The 17,058-nt window shown below is 44.2% G+C and overlaps 3 protein-coding genes across 4 annotated transcripts; 2 read left to right on the forward strand and 1 right to left on the reverse strand.

Moving 5' to 3' along the window:
- Positions 1 to 258: 258 nt before the first annotated feature.
- LOC120446764 lies at positions 259 to 7,241 on the forward strand. 2 transcript variants are annotated; one of them, XM_039627901.1, is made up of 3 exons: positions 259 to 476; positions 4,413 to 4,919; positions 4,984 to 7,241. In XM_039627901.1, exon 3 carries the CDS (start codon positions 5,126 to 5,128, stop codon positions 6,662 to 6,664), a length of 1,539 nt encoding a protein of 512 aa, XP_039483835.1. In that variant the 5' UTR covers positions 259 to 476; positions 4,413 to 4,919; positions 4,984 to 5,125; the 3' UTR covers positions 6,665 to 7,241. The 2 variants fall into 2 exon arrangements, with proteins under 2 accessions (XP_039483835.1, XP_039483834.1); XM_039627900.1 differs by having other exon boundaries at positions 4,413 to 7,241.
- Positions 7,242 to 8,281: 1,040 nt separating this feature from the next.
- Positions 8,282 to 11,528, reverse strand: LOC120446761. The gene is made up of 4 exons (XM_039627898.1): positions 11,120 to 11,528; positions 10,408 to 11,051; positions 9,424 to 10,342; positions 8,282 to 9,361 (listed from the first exon to the last, which is right to left on the reverse strand). The coding sequence occupies exons 1-4, from the start codon at positions 11,412 to 11,414 to the stop codon at positions 8,769 to 8,771; spliced, it is 2,451 nt and encodes an 816-aa protein (XP_039483832.1). The 5' UTR covers positions 11,415 to 11,528; the 3' UTR covers positions 8,282 to 8,768.
- A 460-nt stretch (positions 11,529 to 11,988) lies between these two features.
- On the forward strand, positions 11,989 to 16,029 carry LOC120446762 (uncharacterized protein DDB_G0283357). Its single transcript, XM_039627899.1, is given in 9 exon segments — positions 11,989 to 12,092; positions 12,893 to 13,201; positions 13,261 to 13,385; positions 13,491 to 13,942; positions 14,017 to 14,118; positions 14,178 to 14,398; positions 14,459 to 14,757; positions 14,815 to 15,110; positions 15,384 to 16,029. Coding segments are annotated over 8 exon segments (1,833 nt in total). The 5' UTR covers positions 11,989 to 12,092; positions 12,893 to 12,924; the 3' UTR covers positions 15,445 to 16,029.
- Positions 16,030 to 17,058: the final 1,029 nt, after the last annotated feature.

Raw genomic sequence — 17,058 nt, forward strand, 5'->3', positions numbered from 1 at the left:
AGACGTTCTTATCGAGTAATATCGAACTAATACTGCACTTTATTTGTTACTTTTAAAAGTTCTTATTTTGCCTTTAAGTACGCATGCTAAAATGTAAAATGCGAAAATTGAGAGCTCAGCTACCAATTGTAAAATTTAAAAAAATAGGTAGATGAACCTATAAAACTATTGGTACGGACAAATGCTATCGAATATGTACATATGAAGGAACTTCGATAGTACCCATGTTGGGATATCGATGTTTCCCAGCGCCATCGCTCGCTATGGTCACACTGCTGCAAAGTCGAGCAAGACGGATTCGTGTGTTGGTGAAACCCCGTGAGTTTTTCGTACTCGCATTTAAAGAAAACCCCTCAACGCCCGTGGAATAGTCAATAAATTGATTGGAGAGCCCAATCAGCCCCTGTTTCGACCCAGTGTACGCGTGTGCAGCGAGTTAAGATCTCCACCGATCGATCAATTCGTATTGAAAAAAGGTAATTCGAAATATGGGCGTGCAGCGAAAAGCAAGCGAGTAAAGAAAATGGCGTAATCACGCACTTCGAAACCGAAAAGGCAGCCAGCAAACGCAACGCAAACGGAATCCAAATCCACGAAACCCCAATCGGCCAGTCAGCATTACTTTGGGTGAAAAAACGAGCTATAATAGCGTGAAAAAGTGAATAAAAAATGTAAAAAAAAAAGAAAAACTGTGTACTGCAGCCATATTTGTTCCGTGAAAATGAAAACGATACACACACACACATATACGGCCAAATTCAAGTGTATATAGTCGACGGTGCATATATATCTGTCTATACATATGTGCTAAGAATTAACTAAATAAAATAAAGCACTTCGTATCGGATCGTCATCGCACCGTTCCGTTGTTCGCAATTTCATTTCCAACGCGATTCTCGTTCAACGTACGTTGGTACATAGCCTGCCCGTACATACATACGTACTTATGTATGCACACATGTACTTTCAATATCGACGATGGCATCACAAAAACACGACGCGCACACAGACACGCACACACGTACCGTAGAAACAAACATACGTGCGGACACAGAGCAGGGTCTGTATGTACGTACGTGTGTTTATATATGGGACTGGTTGTTGTTGTATATAACGGAGAGTTATACACATAAGGGCTGGCTGGCTCAATATAGAAAGAAGCATGTGGCTGCGCTGCCAGCGTCGCTGCCTGCAGCGCGTAAGGGATTTTATTACGTCGGACGTTTCGGTCGTCGGTCGCTGGGTTCGTTTTATATTTTTGGATATTTTACACATGTCCATATGCCCGTCTATTCCCCTGCATCATCTGCATCCTCTCCCACATGCATCTCTCGTTCGCTCTCTTTTCGCGTGCGTTTATGTGTGTGTGTGTGACTCCTTGAATGCAACGTAACGGGAAACGGGCAACTCATCAAACGGGTGGGAGGGAGACGGCTGCAGCCCCCCGCAACGCAGGGCTCCGCACTTGCGTTCATTAACACAGTGATCACCCACGAAAATGACCTCGCCAAACAGGACTCAAACGTGCCGATGAAAACAAGTGAAAAGCATTACAAATTCCGGAAAATATACCGAGTGAATCACCTTAACAGCAAAGTTTTAACGTCCCAAACGTGAACCAGTGCACAGAAAAAAAAAATATCGCATCTTACTGTTCGTTTTATGATTAAGACCGTTGAATAGTTAAACCATATATTTTTTTTTATGCTGTTTCTAAAAAAAATTTCGAAGCATAATTGCCATTGTGCGTAAAATTCCGATAAACGCAAGCAGAACAAAGTACATGACTACATTACACAAAGGGCTAGCATTTCTGAACGTTTTCCACCTTTGAGCATTTGTAATTTGCAGCTTTTATTCCATGTTAGAAAAAACATTTTTTTGATTGCTAAAAAGATTTTTAATTGATATAATCATAAATATCGATGGGTTTTTTCTTCAAGTGTGTATAAACAGTTAAGCATGAACATGACTCAATTCCTTCAAATTTGATTAGTCAGCCGACTTAAAAGATCCCGGACCGAGTTCAAAAACTTATCAAGGGCATATGATTAGATTGTCAAAAAAAAAAAGATACTTTTAGGCCTGCCAGCATTCCAAGGGCTTTGAAACTCTGGCGACCAGCATCATTTCAAGCTTGAATCTATAGTTTCCCCTCCAAGTACAACCAGTTTTTATTTTCCGTTTTGCTTTTTTGGTATTTTTTATATTTTTTTTGGCCGAACGCAAGGCCAAAGTTCACACAACACTAAACAAAGGTTCTCGAACCATTCGTTGTTGTGTGTGTACAATGTGCTGTATCTTATCATGTACGTTGGGAATTCGCAGAGCAGCACATAACTATCAATCAGTGCCCGGCGCTTATTATCTCTGCAGCTTTTAAACTCACAACTTCCCTCTAATTGCGCAAAAGAATGCCGAGAGTGCGCAATCAGCTTGGAAAATGAGTGGAAAATGCTGTGCGAACGATCAAAGCCCGCAGCTGTTCTACGCAAATCGTAGAAAGTCGTATCCATAATGATGTTGATAATTAGAAAACTTGGCAAAACAGTTGATCAAACAATCTGATTGGCTTGATCTCAAATTTCGATTGGCCACTACGTTTGACGCGCACACATACTGTTCTATCAATATATTGTAATAAACATTGTAAAGATTCAAATAACATCACTTTGATAGGTGCACTTTGACACGTTTCAACATATTCCTTATCTGCTTATCTGTGCATATTTCAAGCCGGGTCTTGAAAGATATCACACTGAAGAATTCGCGTTTTAGGTGTGACCAGCAGCACTTCATCTGACTGCATAGAATATAAAGGATCGACTCCCATGTCTTAGTTTAGCACGCATTTCTTGGGCGGATTCCTGCCATATTGGCTGCTTGCTGAGCCATACGCCCTTTGTAAAAGCTGTTCGGCCTAATAGGAGCGCGTCGAAGGTCTCATCCCGTTGAACTTTCGACCCGCTGACCAGGCCCCAGAGAAACTTTTGCCCCAGCAGCTTCGAGGCGCACAGCTGCAGCAATTTCGATCGGAAAGCGACCGAGTTTGCTGCAGCAGTAGCTACACAAAAGTACACACAGTTAGTCCTTCGGTTGACACAGCCACCCCGCACACACACACACACACGCTCGCAGAAAACAGATATAGATATATATGTATGCAGGCAGCAGGCAGCAGCTTTCTTCCCTTAGGCGAATCGAAAACTCGATTTTCATCCCCGTGGCGAGCAGAATTTAGTTTTAATTTCATTACAGACCAGCAGCAGGCGAAGGGAAACAGTGAAAAACATGCGTATTAAAGTCGCTGTTTGCTCGGAGTAGGGAAAAATCTATTCCCTGGGAGTGAAATTTATATGCGCGATTAGATATAGGTGTTACATGGTGGGATTTCTGGACAGTGTTGGGAGTGTGCGGGGATTATGAATGGGGCATGTGCTGGGTGCGCGTGTCGGCATAGGAATCGTCATAGCCCAGAGTCAGATGATAACACGGCAAATACATACACGTACCCGTGGTTCCACCATAAAGCTAATAATATAGAATTGGATGGAGTCGCAGCCTTATCGCTTCGCTGCTTCGAACAAAACAAAAACAAAAATAACTTCTAACCGCACTCCCAATACCCTGATACTGTTTTCATTTCTCAATATGTCGAAAGAGCTTCTAAAAAACTTTTTGAACATATACATTTAAAGACTCCTGAACCTTTTGAGAGTGTAAAGATTGAATTGATTTCAAATTTGCTTTCTGTGATGATGTGAAAACTATAATACTCCGTGCTAGGGTACACAACAAAATAACAAACAGGAATACCAGGGGGAAATCCTATTTTTGGACTGCCAATCGCTAAACGATTCTCTGCAGGATTTGCAACACCTGCTCACTGTTTTTGGCATCTTTATCTCGCTTCTTCTTTTCGGCCGCTGCACTTTTGACCCTTCAACCACTTGTTTTCGCTGTGTTTTCGCTCGAAAAGGAGCGCACAAAAGAGTGCATTGTAGAGGTACCGGAAAAGACCTGCTGGCAGAGACCGAAAATTGCAAATTCTGAGACTGCGGCTGAGGCTAAAGATTTCCAAAATGCCAAAAACAAAAGTGCACATGTGTGCCTTCGTGAGTGCTCCCATTTCGGTTATTTTTTCTTTAGTTTGAACGAAAGGCGGCTATAGGGGTAAAAAGAAAAAGGGACCTGAAATCCGAGCTCAACGAACATCTGTTCCAAAATATACTGTGTGTGCTGGTTGTTGATTTCACCAGCCGAAGAAAATATTGAATACATGAGTGCATTGTACATATCGCTTGAAAGATATATACAACTGGCACAAGCACACCCATACATACGTACATACATACAATGCGAAGTGTGAAACAAGACTCTTTTTCACATACCTGCTTTTTATTTTATTCCAGGTAAATCGACGTCGACGACTGCGGAATACCTAAGAGCCAAAGCAGCGAAAGAATAAAGAAACAAGGAAACATTTGCACGCCAGCGGAGCAACTGCACCAGAGCACCACCAGCGGACAAGAAAAACCACTTCAACAAAAGAGGATAACATACTGGAAGTGCTCCACTCGCATCGTACACACACACACAAACTCACTCCTGCCCAGCAACATACACACACATACACACATCCAAGAGTGTACGTGCCCGATGGTGGGAAAGTAAACCGACATCTTTTTACGACCGCCGAGAGTTTTGCAATCAGAAGAAGTCGGAGAGCCGAGCCGAGTCGATCGGTCAGCCCTTTGATAAGCCAGAGAGAAGGGAGCAGCTCAGCTCTGCTCAGTTCAGTTCAGTTCAGTTCAGCTCACCGCAGCTCAACTCAGCTCGGCACAGAGAAGTGGAGAATAAGAGAGGAACAGGTTGCCAAGTCGAACGCGCAACGAATTTGGAAATCGAGACAGCCGAAAGTGCGTGAGCGTGATCGTTTGTACGTAGCCCCCGAAAAAGTTCAAAAATAACAGAAAAATACAGATACCCGCAGATCCGGACACGCATTTAGGCCAGACCAGCTTGAAGGGTTTCCAGCCCAAGCCCATGAGCAGCTGAGCCAGCGGCAGCAGCTAAAACGGAAACCAGACTTCAACCTTGAACACCCGATCCAAGCCGAATCCAAATGAAAACGTTAGTGCTCAGTCCGGAGGACCTGCAGAACTTCAACAAGTTCATCTATGACCCAAAGTCGGCCGCCCAGCTGGCCGCCAGTGCTGGTGCAATTGGAGCAGCGGCGGCGGCAGCAGCAGCGGTCCATGGTCCGCCCGCTGGCACCACAGTACAGCTGCTGCAGGGCGGCGGAGTCAACGGATCGATCAATCCGGGCGTAGTGCCCGTTTCCGTGCCCGTACCCACCAGCACAGCCAACAGTGCCAACAATCTGATGGCGCTGCACTACTACCTGAAGCATCCCGGTATCCAGCAGATGCCCATCCCACAGCAGCAACATTCGCAGCAGCATCAGCAGCAACAGCAACACCACCAGCAGCATCAGCAACAGTTGTTGGCCCAGTCACAGACGCAGCTTAAACAGCTGCAGCTCAAGCAGCCGACGATCCACCAGCATCAGCAGCACATCAGCTACCACCACCATCCATACTACCAGCAGCAGCCGCAGCAGGCACCGCCACCGCAACCACAGCCTCTGAAAAGCCAGCCACAGTCGCACCTGCCCGTTCACGCCCTCAATCAGAACTCTAACTTCTCGGCGGCCAGTTCCAGTACGGGCGGCACTGCCTCCAGCCATGCGCCCACCCAGCAGTCGAATGGATCCAGCGTATCACCCACCATTGTGTCGAGGGTGGCGGCCGTTGGGACACCCAGTAGCAGCAATATTGCAGCCGCGGCCAATGCTCTTCTACGGGCATCGGCCGCCACCACAGCTCCGAGCTCCTCCGCCTCGTCGTCCTCTTCGTCCTCATCCGCGTCGTCGAGCTCTTCGTCCAGCAGCTCCTCCTCCAGCGCCAGCAGTTCAGCGAACTGCGCCAAAAAGCTGAAGACGGAACCAATACTGTCGCAGTACAATCAAACGGAGCGCCTTAATTTTGCCAACACGTATATCGTGTGGAGCGAAGAGCATTGGCGACGGGTGGTGTTCCACGACGAGCGTAGGTTCAATCTGGACGGACCTGATGGCTTCTCATACTATTTCCACGATTTGCGCAACTACGAGCGAACGCTGTCGCAGCGGCCGCGAGGCAACTCGGTATACATTTACCTGATGGTCTGCGTGGGAGGAGCCGTGTTTCTGGAGGTGTCATCCGCCAAACAGCGACCAGAATCTTGTATCGAGGCCATCATGCGGGAGCGGCCCAATATTGTTACCAAATTGGGCGGCAACTCGGAGTTTGTGTTGCAGGATCACAATTGGATGTCGCACGCCCTGCCCACCGCCCAGGATCTTCTGAATGCCGAAGGCCTCAAGACCCAAAAGTGGCCCACCATTGCCCATGATTTGAACATCATGGAGAACGTGTGGGGCTGGCTTATACGCGAGGTGTTCGACGGTGGACGAAAGTTTTCGCGTAAGGACGACTTGATATTCCGCATCAAGGAGGCGTGGTCCCGCCTGCCACTCGACCTGATCACCAACCTGTACAGCACGCTTCCGGAACGAATCACGGAGCTCTACTACACACAGGGCGTCTACACGAATTGTTGACACCGGCATCCAGAGCAACCAGGGTGTGGACAGGGCTCAGGGCACTTGACCGCTTTGGCGGTCGTGCAGGCGGACAATGAACGTGTTCCAGAACCTGATCCGAGGAGTAGGCGCTCCTCGGCGTCTGTCAGAGGCCGGAGAGCGAAGGAAGAAAATCTTTATATACAATTTAACTTAACTTTTTGTGTATAGCTTTAAGATGTGTGCAAAGGAGCTGACGGGACTGCTTGGAGACCGACGGACTGAAAGCGAGAAAGACAGACGATTAGCCGGACAGACGGACGCACCGACTTTGGTTATAAGTTATACAGTTTTTTAGTTATCTAAACAATTATGAAAAGCAGCAAGCAGCAGATTGTGGGCAGAACACTCGTTAAGTGTTGCCATATCGCTTTGTAATTAGTGTTTTTATCCCGCCCCTAATCCCAAATTCCCCCTAAAAACCACCCTTCTCCCCAGAAACCCTCGTTATTCGTAAGCCTTAATTTAAGTTGTCGTTTTCCTTTTTACCCCCACGTCCCAATCTATTAAGAATATAACAAATATATTAGTTACAAACAAGTTTATTTGAACTTAACTCCCCTTTTGTTGATTGTTTTTAGTTGTGCCAGCGGGTAGAGGAACAAAATTGAAATGCCAAGCGAGCAGAGGAAGCAAACAAAATAAATTGTAACTAAAGTATTATTTTAAGGCATAGTTTTTGTTGTAGCAAATTACGGAGAACTCACACCCGTAAATCTTTACAGACACACATGCATGAACACTCAGAAGAAGAATCCTATCATGTAAAATTGTTTACGAAGAACAGAACTTACAATTAAACTAATTATCAATGTAATTAATACATATTAAACGAGAGAGAACTAATAACAAATCGATGAGCAAATGCAACTTAGTGTTAATGTAAGATCAAAACAGCTAACCAGAGCAAAGAGAACTAGAGTTCGATGAAAGCATGCTGAAACTCAACACTCCTTCAATCCCGATCCCTCCAGTCCCCCAGCTGAGTCCTCCCCAAGGCATTGGAGCTCAGAGCCCACGAACAAGTCTCCTAGCGACACAAACTTCCTTGACTACCCATGGCAGCTTCCCTGGAGGAGCTCCATTGGGGGATAACGACTCTGAACCAGACAAATTCTTAGTACGCCATACTATGGTTAATACGTACGCACCCAATACTTAGCAATACAATTGAACTGAAGAAACTGCATTGCGCTTTGCAAGTGCAAGCAACTAAATCTGTAGAATCCTTGAGCCACTATGAAAGTATACTTGAAATAAATGCCACTTAAATGCATTATGCAGAACAACCTCTCTCAAAACAAATTTGGCAGTTATGTGAATGTGATTTAACCCCTTGTTTTCGCTTCTGCAGCATAATGGCTCGATCCGAGAAATCGGTAAATTTATACATGCATATACATATACGAGCAAGAACAAGAAAAATCAACAAAAATGGAATTATTATGATTAATTAATAAAACAACAACAACAACAAAATGCAATTACCAATAAAATCTACCAGCAGATACGTAAAAAATCGAAAAGCAATCCTTCATTTTATTGGTGGTGGTGTGGCTAGTCAATTAATTCTCCCAGAATTAAATTTACATTACGTTTCGAGTAAAAGCTTTATTTAAAATTGTGCGTTTCCTGTATACATAATACTTTAAATACGTAAATAGATCTGTGTATATTATATATAAAATACTTGTATATACTCTACTTGGTCTATTGGCACTGCAAAAGCGGCTGGAATTGTAAATATTTAGGCATCGTTTTTATTTAAAAAGCCAATCAAATCAGTCGGTCGCTCAATTCAGAAATTCCAAAATTCGTATTTGCCTTTCAAGGTTTGGTGAATTGGGGTCTATATAATCTTGAGACACGGAAGATGTTTTACAAAATAAATGAATTCCTTAGTTCTCATTTGGTTGGCGTTTTACATTCAAGTCTATTCTAGGCACTTTGAGTCTGTGGCATCTATTGATCACTAGCTAGTTATAAAATATTGTATATTGTGCATCATCAAAAATTCGATGATTGTGTCTTTGATCCTTTGTGTATACAAATGTGAAAATACTGTTATGGTTCCTTGATGCTCTTACTTAATCAAGCTGCGCACGCAGGTTGGACTGCAAAAGGGCATGTTCTCCTTGACGCAAAAGCGTCCTCCTATAAGCGGCTTGGAGCACTGGGCTCCAGCGCAAACAAAGCAACTGGCATGCCAGTGGACATCGCCCCAAGCGACGCCCTGATCTGCGGGTCCAATCGCTATTTTGCAGCGCTGGCAGCGGACGGCAAATAAGCGGTCATAGCACAGCAGGCACAGCGGCATGTTGGACTTCTCATCCGCAATATACTGCTGACCGGCCAGCGGTTCATCGCACTGATAGCAGCAGAAGTGCTTGATGTGGAACGTTGCTTCCTCCGCGGCTGTGTACTCCTTGGTAAATATCAGCTCATCGCAGGCACGGCACCGCGGAATCTTCAGCCTGATGGCCAAATCGCGACCGCAGAAGACTTGACCTTGGTGGAAAAAGTAGACCAAGTCGGCCAAGAGTTCCCGGCATGTGATGCACTTAAAGCAGCCGGGATGCCAGGCTATCTCCTTTCCAGCGCGATCTGCCTTTACGGCAACTTCGCCCATGGCGATCGGTTGGCTGCAGTCGGCGCACAAAATTGTGCGATGGGAGTCTGCAATGATGGGAACGATTTAATTATTTTCATTATTAAGTTCTAAGAGAGGGAGCACTCACCTTTGCCTGAAGCTTCGTCCCCGTGAAGACGTAGCTGCTGGAACTGCTCCGGCATGCCGGCGCAACTCGGATACATGTTCATGTCTTCAATGCCGGGAATACTGGCGAATCTGCCCTGCCCAGCGGTAAGATCCTCGCTGCCGTAACCCGGTGTTGGTGGCTTTGAGTGGAAGCCAGAATCACTGCTCTGCGATGTGGGCAGTTCGCCAAGACTGGGCTTCGGATAGGAAATATCCTTACAGTTATTGGCCATATCTGCAAAGACCTTGTCGATCTCGTCCAGCAACTGATCGTCATCGAGCAGCCAGTCATGCACTTGTTTCATTGGCTGCAGCAACTGGCATTGGTCATGTGGGATGCCCTTGTCCTGTAGCGAACGGAAGAGCCGGTCATAATAAGGTGCGTTGGAAACAGCGGACTGCAGCATGTTCTTATCAAGTCCCACGGATTGAAGTTGAGCCCTTGTGGCTGGGTTGAGACCTCTAAGCTCCGCCAGACTTGCCACTGGAGCTGGGATGTTGGAGATAACCACCGAGGAGGGGGCACGTCCAGCACGCGCTTCCTGGAATGCATGTTTAAGCGGCTCTGCATGAAGAATTTGCGCAAAGACAGGATCACGATCGTAGTCCGTGTTAGCAGGCAGTCCGCAATCGTAAACTATGGTGGAGACACCGCCAAACTTCACCCTTCGCATCGGCGTATCCTGGCGCATCTGAGCTCCCATTCTGATCTGCACTGGGTTCTTCAACGGCAATGGAGAATTAAATGGTGTACCAGGAGATGATTTTATTGGCGTCTTGGGCGGCTGAGGACAGATGGTGTTGATCTCGGCTCTGAACTGCGGATTGTTCACATACTCCTTTCGGAATTCAGCAATGGGACCAAGCTTGGGATCCCGGGATATATTTAGCTTCTTTTCCTGAAGTAAACAAATATAATACAAATTTGTGATGGCCTTTCTCAACGATTTTGTTAAGTAATTACCTGTAATATTCCCAGAACCTTGTCATAGACAACACCATGAGTCACAAGGCTGAGAAGAGCCGGCTTGCTAATTCCCAATAGCTTTTCTCTAGTCTGGGCTCGCAAAGCTCCATTTTCCTCGAATTGGGCTGTCGATTCGCATAAGGGCTCTGAAAACGCAACCAGCAGTTTGGGATGGGCACTCGCTGGGCTGGACAAAGCCTGCGCTACCTTGGGATTAGCAAGCAGTTCGTTTAGAGTGTCATCCGCAACGGGCAAGAGACCCAACGATTTCCAAGTCTTTTCCGCCTCCTGTGAAGGCATCATAGCGGGAGCTACGTGCTCCACTTGAGCGTGATTAAGACGATCTCCCAGGCGCACTACTACGCCTTGTCCGACGCATTGCTCCCTCAATTTCTGAACGTATTGCTGCAGCTGAATGGCCTCCGTTTCCGTCAGTCCATCGCACAGTGCGGCATCCAGGTCGTGTGGTGGTACTTGCAGCTCGAGTTGCATTTTCCGCTTGAGGGCGGCATCGCTTCCGGCCACAGGTATTTGGGCGGTGCCCAGTTTTTCCATATAATCAGTGACCACATCCGGAGCGGCATTTGGCGGCACCCACTCCAGCTGCACTGGCTGACTGGCCAGCGCTTTGATTTTGATATCTGCAATAGTTTGTGTTGTTTTCCTTTGTCACCTTCATATGTCAAACATATGCTTCCGATGTACTTACACGCTGGCTTGGCCCTGATCTGGCCAAGAATCTCGAACTGCGCCCAACCAGTGGCGTCATCGTCGTCCGGACACACATGCTGAATCTTGGGGCACTTGCAGTTCCGACACACCTTGCGCCAGAAGTGCAGATCCAGCCCCGGACACTTGTCCTTGCACTCGGCACAGGGAGCTCCAGCTCCGGCTTCGTGACCCAGCCTGGAGCGCTTCAGTTGCTCCCGACGACTCTCCAGCTTCGATAGCCATTCCGGCGCCTTGGGTGTCTCCACACAGGAGTTGGGGCTCACGGCGGACATTTCGAGAATTTGCTCAAGGCTAGAACATCTAATATATGTAGATAGATATCACTGTTATAGATCCTTTGTGTTCGTTAGTTGGCTGTCCTAGGAGCAGAGGCTTAGGCAAATATACTGAAATAGACAAAAAGAATACCGAGACTACATCGATAGACTGCACTTATCGATAGGCGTGTTTCTTATCAGCTTAATTCAAACTCTTAGTTCTTATTGGATTTATAATGTCAAATGTATTTTTTATTAATAAAGAAACACAGCTAAAAGATATTAATATTAATTATTATTATTATTATATTTATTTCTTATAATTTTATAACATTTTTGTTATATCATGAATATGCAATCATGAATATTTTTCTAAGTTTAATTTTTTTGCCTTATATAAATATATCTTATGAAACCACTTTTAAACAATATAAACTATTAAAATAATTACGAAAAACTATACTTTCATATTCCACATAATTAAGTCAAATGAGGGGTGAAATTAAATGGATGCGCTTTCCCAGTGCTTACTGTACTACCCGCCAAAGACAATGGTATTTTCGCGTAATGCACTTTTCTGAGCTTTCGACGCGCGGCCACACTTGTAGAATTGTTTTTTTTCGCGAATTCAATTGCAGTTTTTTCGCAACCTTTTAAATTAAGAGCAATAATCGAAAGGGCCATTTAACAGTGGTAATTAACTTTTTAAGCAAACGCTAGGCTTGGAATGTGTTTGTGGGTTGAGATAGCAATGGAAAATGCAGTTGCAGATAAGCATCGGAAGCAACAGAGAGCGCTCGATGCAATTTGCAAATACAGAAAAAAAATAGGTGAAAAACTGCGTCCCACTAAAAAGTGAAAGTGCAGCATGGGCCGCGGGACGGGTGCGGGTGCACCAGTTGGGCACCCAGCAGTCGCAGTGAAAACTGCCCAAAATCGCGCTATTTTTGTTAATCCTGAAGCTGAAAGGATAATATCGTGTTTACCGGTTTGGCTTACCCAAAGCTTTTGTGTGCGGAACTACGGCAACAATTTGATTTTCCCATTCGCTCAATTTTGCACGGTGGTTGTTTTTGCCCAATGCTTGTGACCGTGTGTATGTGTGTGTGTGTGCGTGGGTCTGTACGTGTATGAGTGTGGCGCTGGAGTGTGTTGGTAAAAGCGTTGTTAGTGGTTAGCCGCCTAATTGATTCCGATAAATAATTACATTTTCGCCAGTAACAATAAAATTTGAAATTAAACATCCTTGAAAACTCATCCCCTGGAAACTGGGATAGCTTAAAAAAAGTATTAAAATTTAGTTTAGAAAGCCAAGGTTTCTTTTTAGTGATCTTAAGAAGTAATCTCTAAATAAAGCTAACTATAGAAATCCTTAAATAAGCTTTATGGTAAAGCTAATGACTTATATGCTTGAGTCCCGGCCAATCCTTTAGTTACACTGTATATCCTTAAAGATATACTTACAAAATCACCATATCATTAGTTTCCTATAGACCGCAGCTCCGGGGAAACGGGCGAGAAAATCATGACCGAGAAGTACGACGGCAACGGTGACTTTTCCGCCTTTAACGACGATGACAACGACTTTGGCGGCAAGCCTCGCAAGCCTGGGGGCTCCATAGGAGCACCAGGTGGCGCCCACAATGGCGACGCTTCCGCTCACGATCATGGTCATCATGGCGGAGATCCTGGCGGCAATGTCCAGATAAACGAGAAGGCCAATGAGTACATACGCGATTGTATGGCAGAACGAAATCGCATGGACAGAAAGTTTCCCATTGCCGAGAAACTGCTGGAAGGCGGTAAGCAAAGTCATCGTTATGACTTCTAACATGATCTAATGAATCTTGTCTTATTTTAGAGATTGAAAAAGTTCAGACAACAGGAAGGATCCCTTCCAGAGAGCAAAAATATGCCGATATCTATAGAGAGAAGCCGCTGCGAATCTCACAACGTGTTTTGGTTCCCATTAGAGAACATCCCAAGGTGAATTTCACACTCATAAGCTTGTCTAGTAGTTACAACGAATTCAAATTGAGTCCAAGTTTTATGACTGTCTCATTTTATAACCGGTTTACATCTATTATTCAGTTCAACTTCGTGGGTAAATTGCTGGGACCCAAGGGTAACTCCCTTCGCCGCCTTCAGGAGGAGACCCTTTGCAAGATGACCGTCCTGGGACGTAACTCCATGCGCGATCGTGTCAAAGAAGAGGAACTCCGCAGCTCCAAGGATCCCAAGTACGCTCACCTCAACAGCGACCTGCACGTGGAGATATCGACAATAGCGCCGCCCGCCGAAGCCTACGCCAGAATTGCCTACGCCATGGCCGAGTTGCGAAAGTATTTGATTCCTGACAGTAACGACATCATCCGGCAGGAGCAGCTGCGGGAGTTGATGGACAGCACTAGCCTAAATGACAACGATAATGCCAAGAGTGGCTATAAGAAGACGTCTCACATGCAGGGAGGTAACAATGCCATGGGTGGCGGCTCAATTAACCCGATTGGAGGTGTTAAGAACACCCCACATCACAGTTATAGGTAAACAATTTTTTTCTAGAGATAACGTTAAAAATCTGCCTTACTTATTTGTATCTTTCGTTGACCTATTTCAGAGGCTCACAGCAGTCATCTTTTAGCAAAAATGTGCTGGCTCCAAAGCAGAAAGTGATGTCCATATTGGAGAAAGCCAGGACGGCCATGGACGAAACCTATGGGTATGTTTTATAAATATAGATTTTATCAAGGATTCTTACTTACTAATCAAATTTTGCAGTCGGGGCTATGACGACGGCCTTGGTTATGATCCTCACCAGTCGTACGATAGCTACTCGTATGGCACTCATGGCCATGGACCCCATGGACCGCCAGCTAATATTCTAGGCGGGGTGGGCGGCATCAGCGGTGGCGGAGGCCGGGGTGGGCACTACGAAAGCTCCGACTACGAGCCGGATTATGGTAGACGAGATTACTATCAGCACTCGCCCGGATATTCTGGTAAGATACGGAGCGTTTACCTTAGCAGACAGTAAGTTAAACTTTGAGTCATCTTTCCAGCTGGCGGCGGCGGAGGTGTAGGTCTGGGCTCTGGCAGCGCTTCTCAATCAAATGCCATCGGCGGCTCTGGTCTTAGTTCCAATCACAATCGCAGCCATGTTAACAGGTGAAATTTGGTGGACCCTAGCAGTGCCAGCGGAGGTCGAGCTACAAACCCAGCGGCAACCCCCCAGAATTTGACCATGAAATCCCAACCCAATAGCAGCAACAATTTTTTGCCAAATCACGGAGCAAGTGAGTGCCAAAATGGCAAGAACATAAATCCCAACTACTACTACAATTCCAACGGCAGTTCCAAGGTGAGTACCAACTGATAAACAGGCTGATACATAAAAATAATCCCAATTATCTCCCAGCTAAATCAGCAACAACTTCAACAGTCGCAACCAAATCTCCCACCGCAGCTATCAGGCCACAACAACAGCAGCAATATCATTAACACCAGTAGCCACAATAATTGCAATAGCAACTTTCACCCAGTCGGTGACAAAAATTCCAACGACGTTTCATTTATATCCTCCTATCGACTCGGTCCAATGGATGGCCAAAAGAGTGCCAACAGCAACAATATCAACAATCACACATTAGGCAGTAAAAACCACAGCAACAACACCACCACAACCGCTTCAGTGCCCAATATGCTCTTAGTAAGGTATTAAAATGCGATATCAACGAACGCAGAAGAGATCTCCTTCGTCCTTGCACACAACCCACACTAAATCAATGTCTTTGGGCAATGCAAATGAATACTCGGGCTTTATGTGAATTCGCTTGCTTGCTTTTTACATATACCTCTCCGCTTATAAAACCAAGTTCCTGTATTGATTTGCATTGATCCAGAAACGCAACAAAAACCCTCTCGATCATACACCGCAAACCAAAGACAAGAACATCTCTCTAAATTCAAATTAACATTCTCTTACAGACCTGCTAATCCTTCGCTACATATTGGCACATTTCCGTTCTTGCCCGTGCAGTTTTTCTGAACCCAACAGATACAAGAACTACAACCAGAACAAGCAAATCGAAAATCACATCAACATCACAGAAACTTTGTACACTTGAGTTCATAAGATTAGAGGAAGGCGTAGGAGGAGGAGTATTTACAAAATGGACAAAATGAACTTTACGATATATACCACATACAAAACATATACATAACAAATATATTTATACATATATTTTTGCGTGCAAGGATTAACATTTAATGATGATGAGGCTGGAATCAACAAATCGAAAATCTTACTTTCGCGTTGGCTATAAAGCACAGACGAAACTGTGTCCAGTTTTTTATCTCTATTTACAAACCATCTTAAAGATACTAAAAGAGCCTGAATGATTAGTGGGAGCTGTAATCGGTCGGGAGTAATCAGTAGTTAAGCACACGGCTCAGCTCAAAGTTGAGCTGGGATAGTCTGGCGTACAGTTACAGATCGAATCCAGTTGATACAGCAAGACAAAGCTATGTATAGGGAAAGAAGGAGCCGACTGACGGTCGGTAGAGACAAAATCTATGAGATTAATTAACTTAATAGAATATAATAATAATAAATACAGAGGGCACATTTAAACCATAATTTTATTTATATATGCATATATTTAGCGAAACTAACGATACAGATAAAGAATATATATACATATATATATATATATATATATATATACACTTACAAATTCTAATATTTACATAATTAACAGAGATCGACTAACCCCATGTTGACACGAAAAGTAACGGATTAACCCTAACAAAAATTATCTAATACTCGAGCATTCAGAATTAATATATCGAATACTAAAGATCTACAAATAACTAACAAATTACAAAATATATACAAGTTTATTGTGAATCAATGTCCATAAGTGGATACTGCTGCAAATGATTACTTTATTAAAACACCAGATACGAAAACAATAACAGAGTAAAAAGAATAATTAAACGCAAACATAAGAACATAAGAATAACAAATACTCCATTTACTTATACACGAATATAACGAATATAAAGTTCTAACTAAACCAACAATGTAACTCAAAACTAAATTAAAGTAATAACAATGTAATTCAATGTACTTAATCCATTTAACCCATGACGCCGGACAAAGCGAAGTATTTTACCTAATTTTTCGTTTCCACAATTGTTCAACAATGAGTTGTCTGCTTTGTCCAGATGTCCACATTAATTATACACTGAACTAACAAAAGTAAATTAATATATCTCGAAATCGACAATTTGATCCGTTGCCAAGCTCAAAATAACGTTTTCTGTTTTCTTACTTTAGTTAGTTCCTAGATTAATGACATTTCTCTGTAGAGCTTAAGTAGAACCAAGAGAGTGTGCCAAATGTTTGTAGGAAGGGTATCGGGATCTGAGTGGACGGATACCTTCCAGGTCTGAAATTACCAATTGAAATGCCAATTCATAGATATTATATCATTTTTTATATGTAACCTAATTTGAGTATCGAGCGAATAAAGTTGAACGTTGCTAACGCAATGAAACAAACATATACTTGAATAAGAATAAAACGATATCTTGTCCAAAAACCTTAAGAAACATTTACTTACAACCATGTGAAACGTTGAATTGTTGAAAACAATTA

Source organism: Drosophila santomea, chromosome 2R (genome assembly GCF_016746245.2).
Source record: "Drosophila santomea strain STO CAGO 1482 chromosome 2R, Prin_Dsan_1.1, whole genome shotgun sequence".
Taxonomy (NCBI): domain Eukaryota; kingdom Metazoa; phylum Arthropoda; class Insecta; order Diptera; family Drosophilidae; genus Drosophila; species Drosophila santomea.

Excerpts from the sequence above, each read along its gene's own strand:
- LOC120446764 (XM_039627900.1), top strand. The coding sequence starts at position 5,126 with ATGAAAACGTTAGTGCTCAGTCCGGAGGACCTGCAGAACTTCAACAAG.
- LOC120446761 (XM_039627898.1), bottom strand. The coding sequence starts at position 11,414 with ATGTCCGCCGTGAGCCCCAACTCCTGTGTGGAGACACCCAAGGCGCCG. Across the intron at positions 11,052-11,119 it reads GATCAGGGCCAAGCCAGCGT|ATATCAAAATCAAAGCGCTG; the intron begins GTAAGTACATCG and ends AAACTATTGCAG. Across the intron at positions 10,343-10,407 it reads AGGTTCTGGGAATATTACAG|GAAAAGAAGCTAAATATATC; the intron begins GTAATTACTTAA and ends TGTTTACTTCAG.